The following is a 26,178-nucleotide window of genomic DNA, read 5'->3' on the forward strand; positions in this document are numbered from 1 at the left end:
CACCTGCGCCAAAAGCGGCGGGACGCCCCTCGCCGCAAAGGGCTCGGAGCCGGCGAGGACAGGACCTAAGGGGCAACCTCAGGGCAGAGGGGCCGGCAGCTCCAGAAGGAGCAGGGAGGCATTGGTAAAGCCGCGGCCCGAGCACGTAACTCGGGTTTTGACAGCGCGCTGCCCAGTTTACTGCGCGACGACATCAACCACTTCGCTGGCTGCTTCTTCCAGAAATCTCCCTGCTTCCAGCACCAGTGGTCCCTGTCCCCGCCGCGGTGGCAGCTCACTCCATGTGCATGGAAATGTGACGCCTCCCAGCCAAGCCGTGAGGGTTTGGACAAGGCAGGTGAGGGGGGACACCCAAAAACCAAACCACGTCAGGACAAACCTCTCCTTTTTCTTAAGATATTCTCGACAGGGCTGTATAAAAGCCTTCTGCCTCCCATTCTTTGCCCCAGTCTGCTCAGTTTTACAGCACTGGCTTCACTGGGTTGGGTTTCTCTTTTTTCCCTCTGACTCCTTGCTGGGTAACACTGTATTTGATATTTTTAATCACTCAGCATGCATCAGAGTTTGGCAGCGGAAGAAAGTGAAGTTAAAAGAGAACAGAGATCGCTCGCGTTTGCCAGGGCTGCCTGCCATCGCCACAACCCCTCATCGCTTGTGCTGCATTTCCCTCTGCTGGAAAGTCACGAGCCGCAGCTGACAGGGTCAATTTAAAAAACATATCGTCGGCTGGCAGTTATGAACCTTCTGGGGTTTGGATCGTTTCTTCAAAGAAAAACAAAAGTCCCGAACCCTTCTACCTTTACTGTACAAATATAAGGACGTTACACATACATACACACAGATGCATGTCGATATTACTGATAAATCCTTATCACAGATCTACATTTGGCTTTGTAAGGCTGGAAGATCCTGGCCACTGCAGCAATATTACGGAAATTTTGACTTTCTTTGCTCAGAAGTTGCAGCAAAACCTTTATTGCTTTGTTTTCTGTGAGAGCTACAACTTTCTCCTGAGCAAACCTGTTGTGGGTAACCCGAGCGATTCCCGGAGGGGCCGAGTGGACGGACGGCGCAGACAGACGGACGCCGTTTCTTGGTTTCTCATCCTGCACCAGGCTCTACCCCGGACCTCGCCGGTGCCTCCAGGTGAGCTGAGGCACAGCAGAGTGCAGCTGGTTCACGCGCTGCGCCCTTACCCTGACCACGAAGTCTGCGTCACCCCATCGATTCCTCGAAGAAAAGAGTTGATTAACGGCGTTCACCAAAGCGCGGAGGCACTCGGAGCCCGCGGCAGGTTGCCTGCCCGCGCGTTACTGTCTGGCATGCAGGGGTCATTTAAAGATTGCTTTCCAGGCGGCTCCGAGATGCAGCGACAAGGCTTTAAACCTGCCTCCGAAGACGGGAAAGGAGAGCCACCGCTTCTCCTCTGCTTCTCCCCGGCACACGGGAATTAAGCCCAAACCGCACTGGAGCTGGGTGCCGACCCCAGGCTGGCGCAGGGCAGCAGGGACCGGGGCTCCCGGCGAGGCCCCCTGTCACCCCGGCTCGTTTGAAATCACGCAGGGGAAAGGGGAGGCCGCGACTGGGGGCCGTCGCGACAGACCCAGAGAGCAGACGGCGGTGGGGAGCGGAGCTTGAACCCTCTGCAGCTCCGGGGCGGGGGGAAAACCCCGCAGGCGCCGAGGCCAAGAGCACCGAGGGGCGGTTTCGTGGCGGCAGGGGAGGCCCCGGCCCCGGCCCCGGCTGCGGGGGAGCCCCGGGCCCCGCCGCCGCCGCCGCCTCGGGTGCTGAGGGGCGGCAGCGGAGCGGGGCAGCGGCACCTCCCGCCCGCCGGGGGGCGCCCGAGCGCCGCCGCAGCAGCTCTCCGGCAGGAAGTGACGAGTCCGGAAGCGGAAGTGTTTACCGTGGGCGATGGCGGCGGCGGCGGTGTCGGCGCTGGGCGGTTTGGAGGGTCCCGGTCCCGATGGCGGGGTGAGGCGGCGGCGAGGGTGGAGGAGGGGGAGGAGGGGGGGCTCCCGAGTCCTTCTCAGCGCCGGTGGCTGAGCGTCGGTCGTTTCAGGGCTCCTCGGACTCGGAGGACGAGGCGAGGCCTGGCACGGCGGCGGCGGCGGCAGCGCAGAAGCGGGAGGAGCGGCTGCGCAAGTTCCGCGAGCTCCACATGAAGCGGGTACGCGGCGGCGGCCGGGCCGGAGCGGGGCCGGTTCCTGCCCGCGCTGCCGCTGATGCGCGGGGAAGCAAAGCGGGGGCTGCCGCGGCCGGGGGGAGGCCGGGCCGCCGCTCCCCGCCCGGCTCCGCCCGGGCCGGGGCTCCTTCAGCCCTTCGCCAAACGCAGCGCTTTACCCGGCGCCCTCCCGGGCCGGGCCCCCGCGGCTGTTCCCGTGACGGCGCCCTGCCCCGCGTCCCCGCGGCTCGGTAACGCACCCTTTCCTTCCCAGAACGAGGCTCGCAAGCTGAATCATCAAGAGGTGGTGGAAGAAGATAAAAGACTTAAACTGCCAGCGAACTGGGAAGCCAAGAAGGCGCGGCTGGAGTGGGAGCTGAAGGTGGAGGAGAAAAAGAAGGTGAGGACCCGACCGCGGCTTCCCGCGGCCCTGCCGGGCCCTGGGCAGCTCGGGGCGGCTGGCGCGGCCCCGAGTTCGCTGGCTGGTGTTGAAACGGAAGCGTTCCTTGGGCCGCGTTAGGAATGCGCAGCCAGAGGAGAGGACTACGAGCGAGTTAAGCTGCTGGAGATCAGCGCGGAGGACGCCGAGAGATGGGAAAGGAAAAAGAAGCGGAAAAACCCAGATCTAGGATTTTCAGGTAACGAAGGCCTTTGTTAGCGTTTCAGCTGCAAACCGCATCGCAAGTCACGTCCTTCCCCTTGACGCCGGTTCATTTTCTCCCCAAGATTATGCGGCTGCTCAGCTGCGCCAGTACCAGCGCTTAACGCGGCAGATCAAGCCGGACCTGGAGCAGTACGAGAGGCTGAAGGAGCAGTAGTAAGTCGCGATTTCAGTCTGGGCCGTTTCTCCGTTATTGGCGAGCGCTGAAGACTTAAACTCAGCCTGTCGGCGCGCGCTGCGGTATCAACGGGCCTTTTAACGCGATCTTAAAACGTGCGGCGCGGTGACGCGCTCCGCCGGCCCCGCTTCGCTGGCAGCGGCGCTGGTCAGGGTCAGTTCTTCAAACTTGGCCTTGCCGGCTTTGGAGAAATATTTTGTCGACCAGCTTAGAGTTAATATTGAGAAGCATTTTGTCCGTTAGCTTGTATTTACTTGTATGTATACGACTCCGGTTCCTCCGAGGCGGCGCGGGTCTCGGGGACGGGCTGCCCCGCAGCCGAGGACCTGCCACGTTCGCCTTCAGACGGACGTGAATTCCAGCGCGGGGCTCCCCCATCTTCCGTAGGCGCGCGCTCGCGCCTGCAATGAATTAACAGCTTGGCGTGGTACCGCCGTGCTCTCTCCTGACCCGCCCTCTCTTGCTCCCCTCCAGCGGCGAGGCGCTCTACCCCACCTCCGACAGCCTGCTCCACGGGACTCACGTGCCGTCCAGGGAAGGGGTGGACCGAATGGTTGCCGATCTCGAGAAACAGTGAGTACGGCCTGCGACGCGGCGGGGCCCGCGACGCGGCGGGGCCTGCCATGGCAGCTCTGCGCGATCGCGCCCACGGGCCTCGGCCCCCCTCCGCCACCGCTCTCTTTGTCCGACAGAATTGAGAAGCGCGAGAAGTACAGCCGGAGGCGGCCGTACAACGACGACGCGGACATCGACTACATTAACGAGCGAAACGCCAAGTTCAACAAGAAGGCAGAGAGGTTCTACGGCAAGTACACGGCCGAGATCAAACAGAACCTGGAGCGGGGAACGGCCGTCTGACCCTCGCCCCCACGGCAGCGCGACAGCCCTACGTCCGGAAGCGGGGTTTTGCGGGCAATTTAAGGTTGTATCAGAAAAACGCCCCGTAGCCCTCATTAAGCTGTGTGTAAAACCCGTAGTGTATTTAATGTAACACGAGTCATTTGCCTAACAGCCGCAGCTGTACCTCGCTTTACTTGCGGAAGTAACCAGCTCGCGCCATTTCGTGTTCTGAATAAACGCAAACTCTTTCCACTCAATTTGGAGTGAAGCTCGTCTTTGGTAACGCGCGCGGGGAGGTGGCAGAACGCGCGAGGAACACGCGGCCCTTCCGTGACAGACGGTGCCCCCGCCGGGACGACCCCAGCCAGTCACCTCAAGCTGCCAACGCCCGACACACGGAGCAGCCAGTGCAAAACTAAAGTTTATTTACTTGAAGTAAACAGTTACACAATGTAAATCGATGTTCAAAATAACAACCACCGAACTGTTGTTTAGAAAAAGTTACCCACCTGTAAGTTCTAGTCCATTAAAGCAATACAAAAATATTTACAAATATACACAAGATTCCCACCTGCGGCTTCTGGATCACTGTGCTCTAGATCTGAAAGAGAAACCTAAGATTCCAAAATTAACATCTCCGAATAAATACTGAGTATTAACAAGCCTTCAACCTGATCAGAAAATTTCAGATCGCGCCACTGACGTATGCGCAATGCTGCAGTCGGAGGCGGCGAGAAGAAGGTGCTAGCGGGCCCGGAACAGCGCGCTTCGGGGCGAGAAGTTTAAAAACGTTTTCTTCTCCTCCTTCTTGACGGGAACCCACTGCCCGTAGGGACTCCCCTTCCTGTCCTCTTCTCGGCCCGGAGAAATTGCCGGTTCTTTAACAACATGGCTCGCTGGCTTCTGTAGAACTGGCTTTGCCATTGTATTCTGGAAAAAAGAAATTTCCTTTAAAAACGCTAGAATGAGAAGGTCCAGGGGTTTATCTGCGCCGGTAAGACAAGTGCTTTCTTCCCAGCTCCCAGCAGACCCGATGCCTACTCGGCATCAACGACGCACGCACCCTTCCCTGCCACAGGATTCAGGGAAGTTCCTTTTTCCTTAGTTCTGCATTATTAAACCACATCCAAACACATAACTTGAAATAAGTTCTGGTGTAAACCAGTCCTGGCATAAACCAGTCCTGGCATCCCCTTCTGAGCCTGCGCTGCAGTACGGGCATTCAACGTTACCGAGCGCCGAAAGGCAAGCACGCTGCTGTAGGGCTGCCAGGGCTCTGCTGCTGAGCTGACTCCTCCGGGGAAGCACTCATCAACCAGTGAAATTCAACTCGTTACTGTTAGCAAGACCTTCCACCGGGCAGCCGGGGCCGGGGCGAGCCCCGCACAGGAGGGATGAAGGACTGGACGTCCGCCTGGGGAAGCCGCACTTACGTTAGGGCTGAAAGAAATGCTCCTCTGCACGGTCGCTCTCTCCATTGCGCTCTTGGGCCGGTCCTCCCCGAGCCTTCCGGGTTGCTAGAGAAGAGCACGCACAGCGTCAGCGGGCGGACGCGTTATTCCGCGCAAGTCAAGGCAGTCACTACAGAGCATGAACTTTCGGTAGAGTTCTTTCAGATATTTACATCAAAAGTAGCTGTAAGCTACTAAATACGCAAACAGATCAATGTTGAACTCAATTTGAACAACATTCCATGTTTTTATCAAAGCCAATTCACGTGTGACCTGACAGCCACGCCCCAGTTACAGTCTTAAGGATTCGGAGCATGGGCTGCCATACAACAGAGTGTAGCGGTAGAGTAAGTCGCATTAAGCTCTGCGTATCCGTCCTGCAGAGCTTTGGATAACAACAGTTAACTTATCTGCAAGTGATGCAGGCCTCTTCTTCTGTACTCTCTCAACATCTGGAATATATTGCATACATTATGAAAGGGATGCCTGTACCATTTGTCTAAAACCCTCAGTAAATTTACTTCCCTTTGAAATAGCAGTATTGAGCGATGTAGCAGTTATCGCAGTTTTGTATTTACCACGCATCAGGTTAACGCACCGTAACAGAGCCAAACTAAAATTCAAGTTCAGTTTAAGCTGCTCAAGTCTCTCCCTCCCTTAAATGCACAGCAGCTACAGCCCACAAGTCCCTTAATTACCAACAGATTTTCTTCATCATGTCTGGAACCATAGTCATGATTTCTATAAGACAGAAATAAAGTATGTAAAATGCATTGTGTGCTTGGGTATGTAATTTCTGGGAAACAAGTTTGTCGCACATGAAAAGCTTTCAACAGTTAAAAAGGGTAGAAAGATTTAACCTTTAAAAAACCCACACTATTCACTAGGCTTGGTAAGGAGACTCCTGGGTTTAGGTCAGAACCACATAAACTCGTCTAAGAAACGGGCAAGAACAAACTACATCCACCTCTGCTTCCCGGCCGATCGCTAGGGGACACCTGCGTGCGCGCAGGGGATCAACGCCTCGTCAGCGTCCACCGCGCTTTCAGCTTCGCACGAAGCCTACAGCCATTTCTGGATCAGATCTTAGCATTTTGGTAAATCTGAACTTTTTGTTCAAGGGTTTGAATTCATAATCACAAACTCCACAGTTAAAATCTAGAACACATCCATGCAGACGACAAGTTTTAAGAAGCCTTTACCTTTTCATTGAGAACACTCCAGTCCATACTTACCTCAGCTGACTCTCCAGGGTCTTCATGCTCTTGTTTTTCATTTTTTATCTCTTTGGAAGGAGTGAGGATCTTCAAGCTTGCTGGCAAGACTATGTTATCTGTTCCCAAAGCTTTTGCAGCATTAGCTTTAGCGATTTCCAGTAGCTCCCTCTTGTCTGTAAGAGGAAAAGAAGCGTCACTCTCACATTTCAATCAACACGTACCTACTCGCGCAAGCCTAAAACCTGCAGGTTTGCTATCACCGCATGTGCGCAAGCATCAGCTGCGATGAATTTTCCTCAGAACCTGGGAGAGCTAGCTTCAGTTGAAGGGCAAAGAATATGTACTGAACTACTAAACTTTTTTTTTAAACACATTTTTATAACAAGAGGTTTTTCTTCCACATTGCCATTATCAGTTATGCTCTATAAAGCAAGTAAACAGATGAGAATTTGAGTGGTTAAAATAAATGATATGTTTTGAGGTTCTCACACAATTACAGTCTCGAAAAAAGTACCTTTTTCACTCAAATGGAGAGGTGACCTACTCCGAGACCTTGTTCGTGACCTGCTTCTCCAGCTCCTGTAAGCCTCAGGATATATTGTTCGCCCAAATCCGTAATATCTTCGGCCTCTTGAACGCGATCTGCTCCTCGAATAGGACCTTCTGTAATACGATCTTCCACGAGACCACGACCTACTGCGGGACCTGTACCTCGGAGGAGAGCGGTGGTACCTCCTGCAGTGCCTGGCGTGGTACCGTCCTCGGTACCTCACGTAGCCACGCGATCTCGACCGGCTTCTGGAATACGAACGAGAGTATCTTCTGTACCGTCGGGACCCGTTTCTTCTAGCCCATGACCTGGATCTGGATCTGGAACGGCTGCAACTCCTGGAAGAAGCTGAGGAGGAACTACTCGAACTGGACCGTGAACTGCTAGAGGATCTGCTAGATGACCTTGTTGATGACCTATCACGACTCCTCTTGGATCGCAAGGACGACTCTCTTTTCTTGGGTGAGCTGAGGGTTAAGTCGTCCATGAAGCCTGTCATATCATCTGTTTTCCTAACCACCATTTTCTCCATGCAGGTACTTTCAGAAGCTGGTTCCGTTTTTATTGTTGTTCTGCAATACCCGGTCTCTGTTCCTGTGGTGGGTGGGGAAGGGGAAACTCATCATTTATACACATCGAGTCATTTATACAGCAACAACAAACATTGTGACGCACAGGCTAAAAGTTCAAGGATAATTAAGCACACCAGCAATTCTCGTCCAGTTTATCAGCATGTTTTGTACATGACAACCTGAAGTTTCATTTCCTCTCCCATAGTCAGTCTTTTATACGAAATAAAAAAAGGCTTCAGTTTCAAGCATGACCAGCTCTGTGTGGGATTCTGAAGGGAGGTTTGTTTGTGTGGGTTTTAAGTTCCATACCCTTCGTTTGCTAGCTAAGCACACACCTCGTGTGAAAAGGACACGAGTTAATACTTTTTTTTTTTCCCCTCCAAACAGAATTTTCAAGGTATTTTATCTTCAATCTATTTTAAATGCAGCCTATTGCATCTACAATGCAAAATAACCATTTGCCTTCCAGATCAGTACAAATTGAATAGTTTTCTTCTGCTCTATGGAGGTTAAGTTTTACTGTTTTTCTCCAACAGTGGTGGTGGTGGTGGGGGAAGTACGTTCAAGGCACAAAGCAGCCGCTTCGAGATCTTGACTGTATCGCATTACCAAACTATCTGCACAGAGCTACACACGTCCCAGCAGCGCACACAGCAAGCTGCTATTAAAAACGTTCTACGTAACTAGCGAAAAATACAGCTAATGATTCACTGGATATGACTTGTAAAGAATGTAACGCTTGTTAAGGTTATATATTAATTAAAATGGCTGTCCCTCTTTAGTGGCAGCCATTTTATATCTACAAAGGTTACTGTATTCCAGGGTGTAACTATCTTATCAGCAGTACTTAAATCCTGAGTTACGCCACCACTTTACAGTTTAAGGAAGCTTGCTTTATCACAAAATTTCTATTCAGTGCTTGTTGCAAACCAAAAAGTTACCAACCAAACCTTAAAACCTTATTGATACCGATCGAGGGTACTAAGTGCTACACCAGTTTGTAAGAAGCGTTCCCCTTGCTGCTACTAAAGCTGAAGTTTCACCGCTTCACCTCTAAACAAGGGCCAAGGTCACAAGCGCGATACAGGGCACGGCTGAGACGGAACAAGGGATTAACTCCCCTCTCAGCCCCCGCCTCCCACCGCTACGCTACCGAGACACCGCAGGCAGCGGGCGCTCCGCACCCACTCCGCCGCGGCCGGCCTTCCCCGGCGAACCGCGCAGGGAGCCCCGGCCCCTCCGCCCGCTCCCGGGCACTCACCGCTGGGAGCCGCCGGACACCCCCGGGGCTGGTTCCCGTGAGACACCAGGGCGCTCCTGTAACAGAGAGACGGGGATAACGCGCGTCCTGCGTTCAACGGGAGACGAGGAACGGCCTCTGCCCGCCCACCCCGCCGAACAACCGCCCTTGCCGAGCAGACCCCAGCCCCCGCGGTGCCCCGCCGCTCACCGGCTCCGGCCCGCCGGGCTTCCCCCGCGGTGCCCCCCCGCTCACCGGCTGCGGCCCGCCGGGCTTCCCCCGCGGTGCCCCACCGCTCACCGGCTGCGGCCCGCCGGGCTTCCCCCGCGGTGCCCCGCCACCCGCCCCACCGCTCACCGGCTCCGGCCCGCCGGGCTTCCCCCGCGGTGCCCCACCGCTCACCGGCTGCGGCCCGCCGGGCTTCCCCCGCGGTGCCCCGCCACCCGCCCCACCGCTCACCGGCTCCAACCCGCCGGGCTTCCCCCGCAGGGATCCTGCTCCAGCGGCGACGCCTGAGGAGACAAGCCCGCTTCGTGAGTCACCCCCATAGCGGCCGGCCAGGCTCCTTCCGCGCAGGACGCAGCCGCCGCTCCCGCCTCCCGCCAGCGACTGAGGGACCGAGCCCAGAACCTTCCAGAGCCGCCCCGCCCCGTTACGCAACGGGCAGCCAGGGCGCGCGCGCAGAGGGCGCGCACCCCCCTCCCCTCACCGCCCACGCGCCGCGGGTGGCGTTTAGATCCCAGCGCGCCTGCGCGCGGCCGCCCCGGCGCGTGACGCTGCCCGGCGCGCCCTCGGCTGAGCCCCCGCGCATGCGCAGGGCGCGCGGCGCGGCGGCGGCGGGGGCTGCGGCGGGGCAGCCGCCGGGCCGGGGTCGTTTCCCGCCCTCAGGTACGCGCAGCCGCCGCCGCGGGCGCCGCTCCGGGCCCTCCGCGCTCCCCGGGCAGGGCGGGACGCTTGGCCGCAGCCTTCTCCCCCTCCGGCCCCGCCGGCTGGCGCCGGCCTCGGGCGTGGGAGGGCGGCGGGGCCCCCTCCGAGGGCCGCGTGTGCTGCCCGGCCGTTGTCTTCGCCTCAGCTCCGGGGCCGGCGCCTCTCCGCGGCGCTTGCCCGGGTGGGCGTTGGTGGCCAGGCTCTGTCAGCTCTGCTGGGCCGTCCCTCGGGAAGGGGCCCTGGCCGTGGGGTTTCCAGGTAGCAGTTTTAACCTGCCCCGCACGATCCGCGCTGCTGCATGGCGGCCCTGGCCGTCTGGTGGGTTTCCTCTTGGAGAGAAATGTCCCTTTTTCTTCTGCAGTTCCTCAGAGCGCTGAAAAATGTCAGGTTTTCTTGAGAGCTTGAGGTGCTCGGAGTGCGTTGACTGGGGAGAGAAGCGAAACACCATCGCTTCTGTTGCTGCGGGCGTGCTGGTACGTACGGCTTCTCTTAGGCGGCTTTCGGCTTTCCACATGCAGTCAGCTGTTGGTGAGCTAAAAATTATTATCTGCTGGGGAGTAAAAGAGGGAGAAAAAGAACAGGGATACATTGTTCTTGTGTGCAGCAGCAGAGCTAACCACAAAATCTGTTCTGGATGCTTGCATCCACGTGTTACTTAAGTTTCGCAGCTTCTACCCATGTAGTAACTATTGGGAGTAGGTAAATCTCTGGCTTTGCATTCACTCTTGTTCCTAAGTTGATAGCAAAACTAGTTATGCTATCAGCTGACTCTGGGTTGGAGACTGCAAGAACGATTTATCTATTAGCGTTACTTTTTCTAGAGCAATCTTATACGTTGTTAAAAGGCTTCTGTCCGTATTTTAAGCTATTGTGCTCTTTCTGCTTTTTTAATAGTTTTTTACAGGTTGGTGGATAATCATAGATGCGGCTGTAAAATACCCTAAAGTGGAAGATTTCAACCATTCATACCATGCGTGTGGGGTTATAGCCACTATTGCATTCCTAATGTAAGTGTAATTTCTTGGTCAGAGCTACAGACTCCTAGAACTTATTTTGTGCAATTAATAAAAAAGAACGCCTAGTCTTTAAATGGAGAGGTAACTAAGAATAACAAATCACGTTGCTAGCTGAGTATCTCTAATATCTTTCTGATATTTGTTGATATTTATAGTAAGGAACCATTTAAAAAAATTAAGCATGTAGTACAGGTCCAAGTGTTATTAGTCTTTGGAGAAATGCTTTTTAAGTTTTAGCCTTGTCCCCCTTTTTAAAAAAAAAAAAAAAAAAAAAGCAAGAAATACAACATCATCCTTTTTATATAGGTTTCTGAGAAGTTTCTCCTATTGTCTTGTAAACATTTACTTCTTGCTTTCCCTACGTTTACCCAGTTTTCTCCTGTTTTGCTGGTACAGGATCAATGCGGTGTCCAACGGACAAGTGCGGGGTGACAGTTACAGCGAAGGCTGCCTAGGACAAACAGGTACGGTGGCGCAGGCTGTTGTACGGCGACAGATCTGTGACGCCTTTACGTCTTGGAGGAGTTGTAAGAGCTGTAGCAGCGTGCACCTTGTGTATCTGTGCACAGCTCTGGTGTGTGACAGAAGGTGCTCTGAAACCAGAGCACGCTGAAAGTCACAAGGGTCCATCCTCGGACACGGGCCCTAAACGTCCCTACGCCTTTTTCAAGGTGCTCGGATCTGGCTGTTTATTGGTTTTATGATGGCTTTTGGATCTCTGATTGCTTCCATGTGGATCCTTTTTGGAGGCTACGTTGTTAAAGGTAAGATACAGTATGGCATGTGACCTGATCCATTTTTGAAAGCTTAAAGTATTTTAAATGACTACTAGATTTTAGAACTTATTTTTAGACAGTTTCTAGGCAGGACCAGTTTTAATATTTTGGTTCCCTACGCACCATTCTCTACTATCTGCTGTTATTGGGATGGATTTTATCTACTTCTATGTCACAAACTTCTAACTAGCCTTGCTGGAAACACAGGTCTCGGTCAACTGGGACCTATACTGATATAATTAAACTGCTGCAGTTATATGGGAATAATTCCCTGGGTGAACGCTTATTCCCAGAATAAAAATCACTGATTTTGTGGAGATTGCTCCCAAAGCCTGTATGCTAAATTAGCAAAAGGGAAAAAAAGAATTCAAATTGCTTATTTAAATTCATACCTTAACGTGTACCACGGTAACTTTTTGTGAAGGCAAGTCTTGAGAAAGACATGAAAACTGCAGTGCACTAGTCTGTGTTTTTCCAAAGGAGTTAGGTCACTGAGGTAAATGTGAAGAACTACGTGTACCCGGAGCTGAAGCGAGTTTCAGGCGGCTCAGGGCGCAGTGGTGGGTTTGTTTCATTTGCATTCTCACCAGCTCTGGCCTTACTCAGTTCACGGGGGATTTTCAGGGAAACCTAGGCGCACGAGTTGCATAGTAGCGTTACTAACGTGCGCTCCCGCGTGTATGTGGACGTTAGATTTGAATATATATGGCTATATACCCACACACGCATCCCAAAGAGGCCGTGCAGTCCCACGTGGTAATTGCAGTCTTCAGGAGCATTGCATTTGAGGGGCACGTTTTTGGTTAGAGGACAGGAGAGGCTTCTTTTATTTGGAAAGCCAAGAGATTTTAGGGGGCCAAAAGCCACCGAATTAACTTTCCAGGGGGGCGAGGCCCATCCTTGCCTTCCGTGCCACACAACTGAGCAACAGAGGTCGGAGGGGACCCTCTTGTTAGAGAAGGAAGGGGGTCTGTGCGCTGCGCGGCGCTGCCTTAATGCCCCGCGAGAACAACCTGGCTTCGGCAGGTTCGTTACGGAGTCGCAACAGCCCGAAGAGTTGGTTGTCGCTTACCCCCGCAGCTGCTCGGGAACCCCGCGCTGCGCCGGACCCCTCCGGCCAGCTCGGCCCCTGACCGCTGCGTCACAGCGCGGAGGCTCCAGATGTTCGTGCTTACAGGAAACCGCTTATCTTCGCTATCGCAGCGCAACTTTTAGTGTTTCTGAAATGTCAGAGGTGGGATATTCTTGAAAACGACTTCCAAAGAATTTATGGAGGTTTTTTTTCCTCTCGTTAGAAAAACCGGTAGTATACCCAGGAATAGCTGTGTTTTTCCAGAATGCGTTCATCTTTTTTGGGTAAGCCTGCCTTCCTTTGTTCATTTCTTAGCTGATTTGTTTATAATGATTAAAACCGAAACTTGCTGTAATCTGTTTTTTCTCGAGCCCTGTTTTGCAACTGGACGCGGGTGAATAAGCTGCTGGCAAAGGCAGCAGACCTCTGGGGTCTGTCTGCATAGGTTTCGTTGCAGGACCAGCAACTGGGTTTACAAATACTACAGCTTGCTCCCCGAAATCAAGTATTTCAAAGGCTGGGTATTTGATTCGCTCCATTACGTACTCACATCCCTTCGTTCTGTTTTAAACAGAGGCCTGGTCTTCAAATTTGGTCGCACGGAAGATTTGTGGCAATGAAGACGCCTGTGGAAGTACGTTGGCCATGCCGGTTTTTTAACTGCACGCTCCCAAAATTTTGTAAAACCATTTTGTAACGGGTGACCTTCGATTGTGTCTGAAGAGAAAACAAGGAAGACTTAAATCATAGCACTAAAAATTCTCGTTCTGTTCTGTTTCATTTTTTTACTCTTGTATGTTGATTTAAACGTTGTGATGTTTTTGACAAACGTAACCTTGCCACAAGTAACAATGGAAGTCACTTTTATGATAGGATGTTTGCTACAAGTAAATAGCATAGCGGAAAACGGATGTATTTAACCAGCTGTTTCTATGACGTTCTTTACAATCCAAGACTTACTAAAAATGCTTTAAAACAACTTTTTAACATATATTTATTAAATATTTCCTATATCTGGACAATATAACCATTTCTTCAATTTCAAAACTTACTGGTGTTTGGCTTTTCTTGCATAATACAGAACTATGCTGCTTTGGGACTTTTTCTTCCCCTTCCCCGAATATTTAATTTATCCCGTGCCGATAACGAGGAGGCCTCTGGTGAGTAACAACTTACCGTTGCTGCGGGTGACACTGGAGAGGCGCGGGTACAGATCGCGTGGTGGCTCAGCCCCGAAGCTGGCTGTCAGCTCTCTTCTAACCGCTGTAAAAGAAAGAAGAGCACTCCTCCGAGCGGAGGTACCCTCCAGGCCAGCGCCAGTCACTGCCAGGGAGAATTTTGCTCCTGCAGCGTGTAAGCGTCGTTCCGGGCTGCGTCACCATGCGCTGATGAACTCAGCAGATGACTGGAAATAAGAAAAACTGGCCCTTCCTCTGCGAGTCATTTCCCATGGCTTGAAACCCGTCTCGCGCTTCTTGGAGGGTAGCGATCCTCTTTGCTGAATCCCTGACGAAGGAACTGAGGTCAGTGAGCATCGAAGAACTCATGCTTTGTCTTCAGTGTCACAGTTTTCCTCGTTACTTCATTTTTAAGCAAGTGTGCTCAATAAATAAAAACAATCACATTTTGACTTTTTTATTAGGTAAGCATTTTTGAAAGAGTTTTTCCGTGCCACCCAGTTTGAAACAAAGGAGACACACTGAGGATCACAAGCCATTTAAAAACAAGGGTTAGCACTGGTACCAGGCAGCACCCGGGACTATCCCCCCGTCTCTCCGGTCGTCCGAGCCTTTTGGGCGCGCAGACAGGCTGACCTGAGGTTTGCTGCCAACTTAAAGAGGAGTAAATCCCGTTGATCTCGGGGGCAGCATCCACAAGCAGAACAATTTAACTTCTTGCCGTCTGAACTTCCAAAGAGCTAGCCTGAGCCAAGCGATTATAGATTCTTCTTCAAGCAGTCAGATAACTCAGAGCTCAGTCTGGCAAGAGGCAGAGTTCGATCCAGCCCACTCATCAAATCCTTGCTTAACAAGACCTTCAACAGAATTAATTTAGCTTAAAAACAAGCACTTCAGCGCTTCGCTAGATAAGAATGAGTATGTACTCCTTGAGAAATTATACTTTAAAATAGACATTTTTGGCTTTTAAACTTGGGAGCTAAAAATAGTTTAAAGTTTCCGAGCATTTTGATTGATAAGCCATTACTGCAATGAATGCAGCCAACTTCTTTGTACGTGTCCTACAAAAAAAGCATTTCAGGTAAGACCAACAAAGCAGCGAAGCAGAACGCATTCTAATTTTGCATCTGTAGATTTACACCTTGTATCTTTCAAGAATAACTGGAACAGTTTATTACTAATGTTTTGTGTGTCCATTGGGATGGCTTTTTTGAGCCTGAGAATCCACACTTAAGTGCTCGTTCAACCCATCGTGGCTGCTCATTTTCTCTAGTGGCAAACAGGAAAAGCCGATCGTGGTCGAGTGTCAGCTGGGTTCCTCCACTCAAAATCCGACAGCCAAACGGGGAGCCTGTGAAGACAAACGTTCTCGTATCAGAACATTTTAGGCATCAAATCATCATAGGAAAAAGGCGACGCAAAACCTTGTTAGAAGCTTATTTTCATCCGTTTCTTTTTTCTGTAATTCAGATACGGCGCCACATTCAGCGCCTACCGGTGCGCAAGGCCTGCGTTTGTGCGCCGGGCCGAACAGCCGCTCCGCAGCCGCCGAGGCCAGGAGGCTTGGTCTGTTTTCACAAAAAGCACGTCACGTTCCGCTCACCGGCTTCTAAAAACCCCGCTCTTAGGTGCTGCTCGGGTCTCCTCAGGACCACGCGCGCAGCCGATCCCAGAGGATCTCCCAGCACCGACGGTTACGCGTTGCAGCCACCACCATCGCTTCGGCTTCGGCCCTGTGCCCGCCCACGGCTCTGACAACCCCAGCTGAAGGCCACAAGCATTTATAACGTTCGGGCTCTGATCGACTGTGGGAAAGCGTTTCCATCAGGGCATCCAAAACGTACTGTGCGATGGAGCTCTCCCCCCTTTTTTTTTTCTAATTCAAATACCTGGAATTCGTCAACAAGGTGCTATATATACTCCCACACAGTTAATTTTGCCTTGAAACTTACCTCCCAATAAAACTGGTCATCAAAGTACTTTGATACAGGGGTGGTCTTAAACAGTCTGAAGTTTAAGATGAGACCTATTTGTAAAAACACATAAATCCAACGTAAATACATAGAGCAGGGCAAGGGGGAGATGGTGTGTAACTGAAGGGTTCTTACTAACGCGCATCCAAATGTAACACAGATCAAAATGCAAATGCAGAGCTGAACGCTTCAGCAGAGCCCCTGACTCACGTTGACCTTATGTACAAAGAGAGAACCTTGCCAGGATCGAGGCTCGTGTTATTAAAAATTAATTACTCTAGGTAAAGCCCCATTAAGCAGCCTGCCAGATTCTAAAAACACATCAAAAATTATTAACTTCTGGCATGAAAAATGCCTGTGTATTTAAAGCAATCGGGCTGATCAGCACTGGTAGCTTGGGATTTCAGATGGAAACATCTAGATTTTTAAACAATTGGTTAAACACTGAATGTTTGATTATTTTAGTTGAATGTTTTTTAAAAATCTGCTTGATTAGCTCAACTTCTTAATTACACTTCAGGTAACGCAAAGGTTTCAGATCAATTAAAGCACAAAAAAATCCCGTTGGAGTACATTTGACAGCAATTTTCATCCGCCGTTTCTCTTTTACTCAAGACAGAACTAACAGCTATAGAAGAGCTGGGGCTGCCATAAACCAGACGGAACGTCACATGAGGAGCACGAGCCCCGGTGGTCCCAGGCCAGCGATCAAAGGCCCAGCGCTCGGCTGACGCAAGCCAGCTACTGACGTTACTGAAACGTCGCAGAGTTACACCGACTGGCCTACAAAGTGAGAAGCTCCAGACAGCATTTTTCTGTCACTGAGACAATACCCAAATGTAAAAGTATTTTCATCCTCACACATCTCCTGTCTGAAATTTGAAGGCAGCTGTTCAGCATCTGTTCAAATAAACTTCACCAGTGCAAGAATGGTGCTACTAGGTTACTGATGTTGAATACATCTCTTCTTCAAAAGACGGGCTTTGAAGAGCCCCTGGCGTTCGTGTTTCCCACGGCTGCTTCTGCAAAGAATCTACCCGCAGAAACACAGGGCAACTGAGGAAGATATTACTGGAACGTGTTTTTCAATACTGACCTGTGATAAAACCTGTTACCAAGGCAACACCGATGGTCTGGCAGTAGGCACCAACGTGACGCAAGACCAAATAATCCACCCTGAAAAGCAAAACCAGTGTTTCACCTCTTGCAGTTGCTGAATTTAGCATTAAGACTGAATGAATCTGTGTCTACCCAGCATTTTACATCAAAACCTCTCGTAATAATTCTGTTATTCTTGAATCTCTCTGCAGTTGCAGTTAGATGTTTTAAGAGGTCTTATCAGAAGCCTAATACAGACTTCAGAGGACATATTTTGCCCTTAGAAGCCATCATTGTGGTACTAAAACGTCTTAAATTTGTTTGTTTCAGTAAGAGTATGACGGAAAGCGTAAGGCCCTTACGCTGCACTGTGATTCATTCCTGCCTAAGTTGAGAAAATCAGAGAACTTCTTGTATGACACAACATGAGCTTGATTTGCAAACACGAGATGCCAGTGCCAGATGAAAACACCCGATGGAGAACATCCTTAACTGAGCCCTTCAGCTTTTGCAGGGTACCTCCCCAAGTACAGTTTCCAGTTCAGTGCCCAGACTGGCTTTAGTCCAGACTGGCATTCTTGCCCCTGACTCAGAGCTAAAGCCTCATTCGAAGAGAAATGCTGATTTCTGCCCCCCTGTATTAGCATACAGAGCTCCCCAAAACACATCACAAAAGCCAAAATGAGTCTTGGAAGGATGCACATCCCCAGCCCTCATCGCCTGTGTCTGCTGTATTTCATATCAAATAAAAAGGGAGACAGAAAGCAGGACCAAAAGCTAATACTAAAGTTTTGATCCAAAGTCTGCCCAACTCTGAAAGTCTTTTTTACCGACTTCAGAGATTATCTTAGGTTATCTGGTATAAAACGATTTATCTGAGATGACATTCAGGCTTTCTGTATGTATGAGAACTCTTCTCAAGGCATACTACAATAATGATTAGCTAAGCTTATTACTTAATAGCAAGAATTTATGTACCTTGGTAAATCAGTCCAGTTTCTTATTACTAAGAGAACGACCTGGGCAAGAGCTCCAAGCACAGCAGGCAAGCCAAAAGTGAAATGAACTCCAGAGGTATCATGAATCTTGAGAACACGATTGAAGCATCTCTGGGAAGAAGAAAAGGTTTAAGTGATACACCGAAACACAAGCTGATAACAGCATATTGTCTGTCGCAGACCTAGAAATTGAGCTTTGGCCTTGCGAGCTGCAATCCTGCGCTCTGCTCGCGACTTCAGGTTTCCTAGCTTTAATCCCTTTGAAAGAGAGGTTCCCCTTGAGGTATCCTACATTGGAAAAGAAGTTTATACAGCTTACACAAAAAACAATTTCAGGTTTTGAGTACTACCTGTAAACAGTAAGATCCTAATATGGTTGTCACACTGGCAAGCAGACCCAAGATCATTGCAATCCAAGGGTACTCGATACTGTGTGCTGTACTACCAACCGTGACCCCAGCAGCTAGCACTGCACTGCGGATATGAGTCTGTAAAATAAAACCAAAACATGCAGTGAGAATTCAGTCACCACTTACAACAGCCCGATATCATAGACTGCTATTCTCAGGCAAGTGCGATCTCTATAGGGTGAATTTGGGCCTCTGTATACCGTAAATTACAATCTGAGAACACAATTTCTAAGTTACAGCTTCAGTGTTCTGCTTGGGAGGCTAATGATGACTGGCAGGCTGAAAACCTGGACTTGTTTTTACTTAATAGCTACTAGACTTTCAGTGTATTACTGAGAGTACCAGAAAAATACCTTCTCCATGCAGTGATTTTCTCTCATGTCTTACCATTCTGAATTTTCCATCCTTTGTGGTCAGAACAGACAACATGAAGGCAGTTACAGCACTCACTGCAAGGGCAAAGTAGGTGTTGTAGATTGCTTTGTTCTTCTTCACAGCTAGTATGGAATTGAAGCTTGGCCAGAATACCCAGAGAAAGAGAGTACCTTGGAGACAAAGACAAGCAACTATCATTACCTGCTCTAAAACTCCGTGAATCCTTCACCGGCTGTCTCTGGAGAGCTGCAGCCCCCGTTTTGCATTCACTGTAATTCCCACACCGTACACAAAGGATAACACTTCACAGTGCAGACAGCCCCGAGCCACCTGCCACACCAACACCTTCCCAGAAACGTACCGCCGCCACGGCAAACACAGCCACAGCACAGCCCCGCCGGCACCTGGCCGGCCCTTCGCAGCGTTGAAGGTAGGATGCTCTTTTCAAGAACAGCTTTAACATCAGCTTTATCCTATCTATCGTCCCCTTAAACGCAGGTTCAGATACAAGTGGGAACAATTCCACTCTTGATTTCCAAACAATCAGCGTCCTGCCTGTTCTGCACAGGCACCAGGGGCTTGCTCCTTGGCCAAAATTTCTGCTCCTTTTCATGGAACTGTGGAATAACTGTTCAAAACCAGCTGCAAGAGAGAACGAAAGCAAGCCAAGGAAGAAGAGAAACCAGCTCCCATGGTACAAATTGCTATAAAGAAACCCAAAGTGCACTTTGGAAGTATGCATGACTGTATGGAAGTATGCAAACCTTGCCTCCTGGCAGGGTTTGAAGAGAAAAAGAGAATAAACTGGATCATAAGAACAGAATCCTCTCTGCCTCTACTAGGACTGCTCCCGAGGAGGGCTAAGACCCATAGCTTGAGCTGAGGTGATCATGCTTCACCAACTCAGCTATACACAGCTTAACTTTCTTGTTATTTGTGAGAGAGTTACCTACCGAACGGCTACTCCCTTGTATGTGGGTCCAAAAGAACAATTCAGTTTCCTCCTGTAAGATCACTGCACAGCGTCACACTTTCATGACCACATAGGCTTCGCTAACAATAGGAATGAAAACAGGTTCTTCTGCTTCTATGGCCTGGGCCTTAATTGTCAGCATTTAGGAATCCCAGCCTCCATAAAACAAGTTCACTGCTTGGCAGGACACATCTTTTCCTGCGTGCATACGATACACATGCATAGATGGAGTTCCAACCAGCAGAGGGAAGCAGGTGGCCTCACGCCAAGTCAAGTTGCACCACGCATTGCAAGCTGTGCCTAAGCGCACAGATGACAACACAACCAAGCAACAGTTGATTTTGCTTTGCCCAGTCGCTATTTTTTGCCGTCCAGTCAACTCCCATAGCCAACGTTCTGTTCTCCACGCCACAGAGCTACCAGACCCTTGTGCAATTTACCCGACAGTAAAATGTGAAGTGTTCTCGTTCAAGTCAATCGAGAAGTGACGCAAGCATTGTCACTATAAAGCTTAATGGCTAAATCCAGCTTCTGGCAACCCTGGCAGCTACTGCTTTTGTACGAGCTTATCTTGGCTCCTTGAAATCCAATTTCCATTGCTGATTTTCACCCTTTCAGTGCACCAAGGAGGTGATAACCATGCCTCTCAGACAGGATATTTGGCCCATTAACCTTGATTTGATCTGAAAAACTGACAGGCTTCCCAGCAAAGTGGTATTATCTGGCCAGGTCACGTTCCTAGCTAAAATTTTCTGCGAGTGGAGTGCTATTTCTATCAAGGATACCCTTTGAGAAATGGGCTTCTTCGCAAGTTCAGTGCTTGCAGTCTATCCAGACAGTCTGGACACATTTCTTCTGTTTTGGTTTGTTTTCAGCAGTACTCTCGATTTGTAGGTAACTCTACAGCCCTAATCTTGGCATTGCAAACCTCCCTGCCAGACACTGGATGCAGATTGTTTTCAGTCAGCGCTCTGAGTTCACTCCTAAAAAACATTTGTGAGGCTCACTACAGCATATTCACTACAGCAACTAATGTGCTAAGTAAAAAGCATTTGTAATTTTGTCCCAAACTCAAATGCAGTATTTTTGGAGAGTCACAGCCCTCAGAAGCAGGACACAAAAAGGAACTATCAGGACTTTGCCTGCTTAGTTGCTGCTTTCTACCCACGTTACCTCAGGAATTATTCAAGACATGGCAATATAATTACTTCAGATAGCAAGCACCTGGTTGTAGCAAGCTGCACTAAAATTGTAATGACGGTGTATCAGTGTCTTGATGAGTTAGATTAAAATACTCATCTCCTCGAATTCTCCAGCAAAGCAAGAACTCCAGGGACTCAAAAGAGCAGCATTTAAATTTCTCCTTCCCTAAACTGGGCTAAGACCAACCAAGAATTAGACTCTGTAGGCCTTCACAGAAAGATCTTAGTTCAGCTGGTGGCAGTTGCACAACGTAAGTCACGATAATAAAGAAACCAAATTGCTTCTTTAAGAAAAAGAATGGAACTCCCATACATTCAGCCTGTCATCACTCGGAGCCTTTCTCGCGTGCCTGTCTGTATCGTACTCCCCACCCTTCATCAGGCTTTTATCTTTTCATTTACATTACTAGGCGGGGACTGGCTTTTAATATCTCTGTACAGCACCCTGCAAAACAAAACTGAGCCTTGGCCCCAGCTGGGAACTGTAAGCGCTACTGAAATACAAGTAAACACCTCAACTTTGGTGCGCAGGTCCCTTACCGATACGCCTATACAAGCCCAAAGGGGACAACTTAGCGGGGCGAGGGAACGGTTAACCAGCCTTTATGCTGAGACTGACAAAAGCAAACGAAGCCACAGCCGTCGCAGGAGTGGCTTATATGCCTGGTAGGAAACATGCTGAGCCTCACCGACTTTGTCAGAAACCAGGAACCGCAGCAGCAGCGGTTTTCTATGCTTGGCTGCATTCAGACCTGCCCTTTGGATGCAAACGCTTCAGTGTGCTGTGGCCAGCTCCCAAAAACATTCCTTATGTCCTCGCTGCAACCCCTTCTTCCAACCGAGACGTTAAAGCAAATGCCTTACCCAACATTGACAATAAATCCGACTTCGGGGTACTCGCGTTCTTCTCGGACCTTGGTGATGGCTCGGAGAAACGTGAGGAGACTGCCAGACCAAAGTAGGCTCCAAAGAGGTGAACGTGCATCATGCTGATACTGTCTGAAACCTATATCAATAGAATAATCAAATTTGTGGTTTATTTCAGGCCCAGGAAGCCTTTGATGCAGTTCCTGATATAGTTGCTCATGCAACCTCCCTATAAGCAATTTATTTTCACAGTCCCTCAGTTCATGCATGAGTTATTTACGCGAGATTAACTTATCCGAGTTCAATGCAGCTCATAAACACACAATTCATATACAGAGAGTTTGGGGTATGTTTACATTGTACATCAAATGCAGATCTGACTCTGCTGTCCAGACTGGGCTGGTATACCATTCACACTGGAGATCTTCCAGGCTGAACTGACACAGGGAGCGGGTGAAGTTTAAGGGCAATCAGTGCCTTAGCACAGGTCAAGGCTTTCATTCACGTGTTGGGGACGGTCAGGGCATGGGCAAGGCACTACATCCCAGTCCATCAGATCGGCTCACCCTTCAAGGCCAAGCATAGAGATATAGCCAATTACATAGATACAGAGCGTGCAGGGTTGGAGTTTGACGTCCCTAAGTATAGTCCCAAAGTCAGACTTCACCTCTTGATGAAAACATAGCCACAATCTAACTGGGATGAGATAACACGCACTGGCAGCAGGGCTCTAACAAACCACCAAAAGGCAACGTTCCGAAGTCCCAGTGAAATTTTCCCCCATGTGCCTGGACATCATACTACGGTACCTGCAGGAATGTGTTGTTGATCCATTTGCTCATATGGAAAACTATTATCTCCACAACTGTCATCAGAATTAATTGCACAGGATTAGCCTTCCCAAGAACAGCTCCAGTAGAGATGACCACAGCAGTCACACTCACAGCAGCCCTTGTTATTCTGCAATAAAAGAAAGCAAAAAATAATTCTGTATCAGGACCACACCGGGGCCAATAAAGAAAGAATGACAGACAGTAAAATGTACTTAAAAACCCAAAGCCTTGTAAAATGTCTGCAAATATGACTGTGCTAATTCGCAAACAGGTCCATATAACAAGGCATTATCCTCCACAAAGAGCAATCAGCAGTTCTAGATTATTCCAACTCCAACACGAACTAATTACCTTTCCAGAACACCTTTATCTTCCTTTTGAGGAAGTAAAATTAATAAATCTTCTAGCAGCACGGAGCATTGGACACCAAGTACAACGATCAGGAGGTTGAATCCAGTGCTGCTAAACCCGTATCTTCTCAGAAACGTCAGGAAAAAGCCGAATCCAAAAACCACCATGTGGCTGACATCTTGAAAAGCTGCATGGCAGAAAAGACCAAGACAGCAGTGAAGTTATTAATGTAGATTGGATTTCTGGTTAAAAAATAAATAAAAAATCACAATTAACTAAGAAGCCTTCAGATAAAAATACAGGTGCCATTATTATTTAGTACTTGTAAAGAATTCCAGAGCTTGCTTTCCAATCCATAAGTAATCAGAAAAACAATACCCTTAACCCTGAATTTAATTTTACAAAGTGATCAGAAGGGACGCCATAGGATGGGGGTTGAGGGGTCAAAAAGCACAGAAATGAAGTACGTTTAGCAATGAAATTTGGACGTTCATTTTTCCTGAGGTGAATTTAAAGAGCTTAAGTTGGACTTTTCAGGGAGAGTTACTGCGAATTAGCGCTGACTCATTCCTTGAGGGCACTAGGGAAGAAATGAGTTACAAAGAGAAACCTGTATGATGTCCTCATCTGGGCAGTAGGAACAGAAATAGCAGCAGAAAGTTTAATATGGAAACCAGCACCATTGCGTAAAAGGTAGAGGCTGTCCAAGACATAAAGCTCTTGGATCTGTAGGCCTGGCAGCGTCCCCCGGGACATGCTAACAATTCTCCTATGGTTGTGCTGGCCTGTACCTACAGCAAAATATCAAACTGCTAGTAAGTAGATCTCATTTTTTGAGCTATAAAACAGGGAGGGTAACACAAGAATGTCACGAGGATTAATCAGCTCATATTTGCACAACTCTACATACATTACACACTATGGCCGTAGCACAATCTGCTAATACATTCCTTTGATCAATGCACAAAACACATCTCCAGAATACATTTAAACCCTTAATTCCGCTGTATTAACGTCATTTATTTACAGCAAGCATTCAAATGGAAAATACTACCATCCTGAATTCTTACTTGTAGCACAACAACGCCTTCGCATGCCAAGACCTCGCAGAGGTAGGCACTTAACACAGAGCAGTGCCTGCTCTCACAAGTTTGTTACGTTCATAGGAGTCAAGATTACCACAAAGAGGCAGCAGAAAACAGACCAGCAGTTCAATTTAGCATCACTTATGTCTTCGTTCACTGTCATTGCTGTGATATAAATAAATAACACACCATACGTGGCAAGGCAGGGTACTTCAAGGGCAGTAAAACCATTCTACTTCTCAATAACAAACACACAAACCTGCTGAATCCCATCTCTCTTGCACTGCAAAATAAAAGCAGGCATTAACCCTTCCTTTCACAGCGAGGCCGCCAATCTTACCTGGCTTGAACTCTGATGTGAATGCAAGGTCATCTGAGTGCAAAAAGTAAAAGAGAAGGATGAAAACAGCTTCCAGAAAAAGGATTAGCCACGGCACACTGTTTCGGAAGTTGCGGTAATTAGAAGACATTGTGCGCTAGACTACATTAAGCACAAGCACGTTAATATTTTTTTCTATAAAAATGTTCCAGTAACCTCAAACCAACAGAAAAGGAGGTGTGGGGGGGCAGGAATAAAAACTCAGAGAGATAAAAAACCCAAGAGGCGTCAGCAAGGAACAGTTCCTTATCTGTGGCATGTCAGGAGCCCAAACGTACCATAACCGACATGAACTGAACTCAAAAAGTACTCGTGAACACAGACATACCAGGCTGTCAGTACTGTAACGCTCCAGGATACCACCCATACAGAACTCCAGCTCCTGTTGAGCCTTACGTATCAGCTAAATGGCAAGTAAAGAGGAACAGGGACTCGTAAGAGCAGGATGGTGAGGTTTATGCGAAACCATTATTGATTTACATTGCTCGTATCCCTCCTAGAGCCAAGTCCCTTCATATAAAGGTCGGGGAACGTCCTGCCGAGATTCTCAGTGTGATTCTCGGCTTGGTTAGGCTATAGCTCTACACCCATGTCCCACGGCAAACCTTCTCATACGTGATGAAACCCACCCAACGCCAGAGAATCAAGAATCTCTGGATACGTAAAGGAGATGTAGCATTCTGTACGTTACTTGTAAGATCGGTCTATTGTTTATAGCATGGCTATGGAAACAGCTACAGTGAACACTCTGCAAGGCCTTGGTAATCCCCAGGCCGGGAAGCTGCAGGCAGACAGCACCACTCAGAGTGCTGCAGGCTTTTAATTGAGAACCAAACCACAGACCTACACCCTCCTGATCTTTAATTCAGACCTAGCCTTCATCCAGAAGCGTATCGAATTCTGTTACCACATTGTGGCTACAAGGTACCTGTTGCCTTATGCGTTCTGAGCCTTTTGGTAAGGCAGAGGCTTTTTTTATTTGGTATTGGTGGTGGTTTTTTAAACCAGGAGCCACTAGAGTGAGCATTTTGGGCACACAAGCAGGGCTCTACAGTGGAAGCTATGTCCAGTACATCCCTATGCACAGACATCATAATTTGTTAGATAAGATTATCTGGTTGTTGCGGACAATTTATGAATCCATAATATGAACATTACTATCTTCTCAGTATTCATTGTGCTTTTGGTAAACACTCCTATTTTGAGGTAGTCCAGGAGATTAAAGTACTGTAATTATGCCTCAGACTTGCTACTTTGAGGCCATTTCAAACCCAGTGCTGTGCTTGCATGCTGGGTTTGAGATAGTAACAATGCGTACAAATGGATAGAAAGCCACCTACTGGTGACAGAAAAATTCCAGTTCGCTTACGTTTTAGGACATTCCTCCTGCAAACCCAGGCTATCTGGCACAATAGCGGTTTCCAAGCCATCTGTGAAAGGCTGGCACTTGTGGGGATAACTTGCACCCTCCTCACATACAGTACCAAATTGCTTTACCAGCTTTTACCTAGGCCTAATAAAACCGTAAGTTAAGTATCCTTACCCCCATTTCAGAAACTCCTAAGCAACAAAGGACTTTCCCAGATGTGCAGAGCGCTGCCCTGACTTGAGAAAAATCCCGATGCAGACAGACCTACATTCAGCGCCTTTTCATGGGAATTCCGTGGGTAATTCAGACAGAACCAGAACGCCTGGTAAACTTTCTCCAGACGAGAAAAAGGAAACGCCTGAAACTGCAGCTTAGAAATTGATTTAGCGAACTGATGCAGTGTCTTTGTGTGGTTTATAAACGCAA

At 49.1% G+C, this 26,178-nt stretch overlaps 4 protein-coding genes across 7 annotated transcripts; 2 read left to right on the forward strand and 2 right to left on the reverse strand.

The window, feature by feature from the left end:
• Nucleotides 1-1,897: 1,897 nt before the first annotated feature.
• On the forward strand, nucleotides 1,898-4,154 carry SYF2 (SYF2 pre-mRNA splicing factor). Of its 2 annotated transcripts, XR_014230098.1 has the most exons (8): nucleotides 1,898-1,971; nucleotides 2,060-2,167; nucleotides 2,436-2,561; nucleotides 2,682-2,799; nucleotides 2,888-2,978; nucleotides 3,475-3,573; nucleotides 3,693-3,922; nucleotides 4,013-4,154. XR_014230098.1 is itself a non-coding variant. In XM_082329374.1 (7 exons), exons 1-7 carry the CDS (start codon nucleotides 1,912-1,914, stop codon nucleotides 3,856-3,858), a joined length of 768 nt encoding a protein of 255 aa, XP_082185500.1. In that variant the 5' UTR covers nucleotides 1,898-1,911; the 3' UTR covers nucleotides 3,859-4,130. The 2 variants fall into 2 exon arrangements, 1 of the variants encoding a protein (XP_082185500.1); XM_082329374.1 differs by having other exon boundaries at nucleotides 3,693-4,130.
• An 89-nt stretch (nucleotides 4,155-4,243) lies between these two features.
• Nucleotides 4,244-9,586, reverse strand: RSRP1 (arginine and serine rich protein 1). Its single transcript, XM_082329373.1, has 6 exons — nucleotides 9,330-9,586; nucleotides 8,892-8,947; nucleotides 7,023-7,652; nucleotides 6,527-6,681; nucleotides 5,274-5,357; nucleotides 4,244-4,770 (listed from the first exon to the last, which is right to left on the reverse strand). The coding sequence occupies exons 1-6, from the start codon at nucleotides 9,416-9,418 to the stop codon at nucleotides 4,585-4,587; spliced, it is 1,200 nt and encodes a 399-aa protein (XP_082185499.1). The 5' UTR covers nucleotides 9,419-9,586; the 3' UTR covers nucleotides 4,244-4,584.
• Nucleotides 9,587-9,682: 96 nt separating this feature from the next.
• TMEM50A (transmembrane protein 50A) lies at nucleotides 9,683-13,371 on the forward strand. 2 transcript variants are annotated; one of them, XM_082329528.1, is made up of 7 exons: nucleotides 9,683-9,758; nucleotides 10,159-10,270; nucleotides 10,692-10,804; nucleotides 11,210-11,277; nucleotides 11,485-11,577; nucleotides 12,885-12,945; nucleotides 13,236-13,371. In XM_082329528.1, the coding sequence occupies exons 2-7, from the start codon at nucleotides 10,178-10,180 to the stop codon at nucleotides 13,279-13,281; spliced, it is 474 nt and encodes a 157-aa protein (XP_082185654.1). In that variant the 5' UTR covers nucleotides 9,683-9,758; nucleotides 10,159-10,177; the 3' UTR covers nucleotides 13,282-13,371. The 2 variants fall into 2 exon arrangements, with proteins under 2 accessions (XP_082185654.1, XP_082185655.1); XM_082329529.1 differs by lacking the exon at nucleotides 9,683-9,758 and adding an exon at nucleotides 9,788-10,055.
• Nucleotides 13,235-24,623, reverse strand: RHCE (Rh blood group CcEe antigens). 2 transcript variants are annotated; one of them, XR_014230108.1, is made up of 11 exons: nucleotides 24,345-24,619; nucleotides 22,920-23,106; nucleotides 22,545-22,695; nucleotides 21,733-21,874; nucleotides 18,706-18,863; nucleotides 18,259-18,396; nucleotides 17,889-18,019; nucleotides 16,909-16,988; nucleotides 15,792-15,865; nucleotides 13,838-15,190; nucleotides 13,235-13,378 (listed from the first exon to the last, which is right to left on the reverse strand). XR_014230108.1 is itself a non-coding variant. In XM_082329526.1 (10 exons), the coding sequence occupies exons 1-10, from the start codon at nucleotides 24,472-24,474 to the stop codon at nucleotides 15,324-15,326; spliced, it is 1,275 nt and encodes a 424-aa protein (XP_082185652.1). In that variant the 5' UTR covers nucleotides 24,475-24,623; the 3' UTR covers nucleotides 15,204-15,323. The 2 variants fall into 2 exon arrangements, 1 of the variants encoding a protein (XP_082185652.1); XM_082329526.1 differs by lacking the exons at nucleotides 13,235-13,378; nucleotides 13,838-15,190 and adding an exon at nucleotides 15,204-15,407 and having other exon boundaries at nucleotides 24,345-24,623.
• Between the last annotated feature and the right edge of the window lie 1,555 nt (nucleotides 24,624-26,178).

Source organism: Platalea leucorodia (assembly GCF_965183815.1).
Source record: "Platalea leucorodia genome assembly, chromosome: 18".
Lineage (NCBI taxonomy): Eukaryota > Metazoa > Chordata > Aves > Pelecaniformes > Threskiornithidae > Platalea > Platalea leucorodia.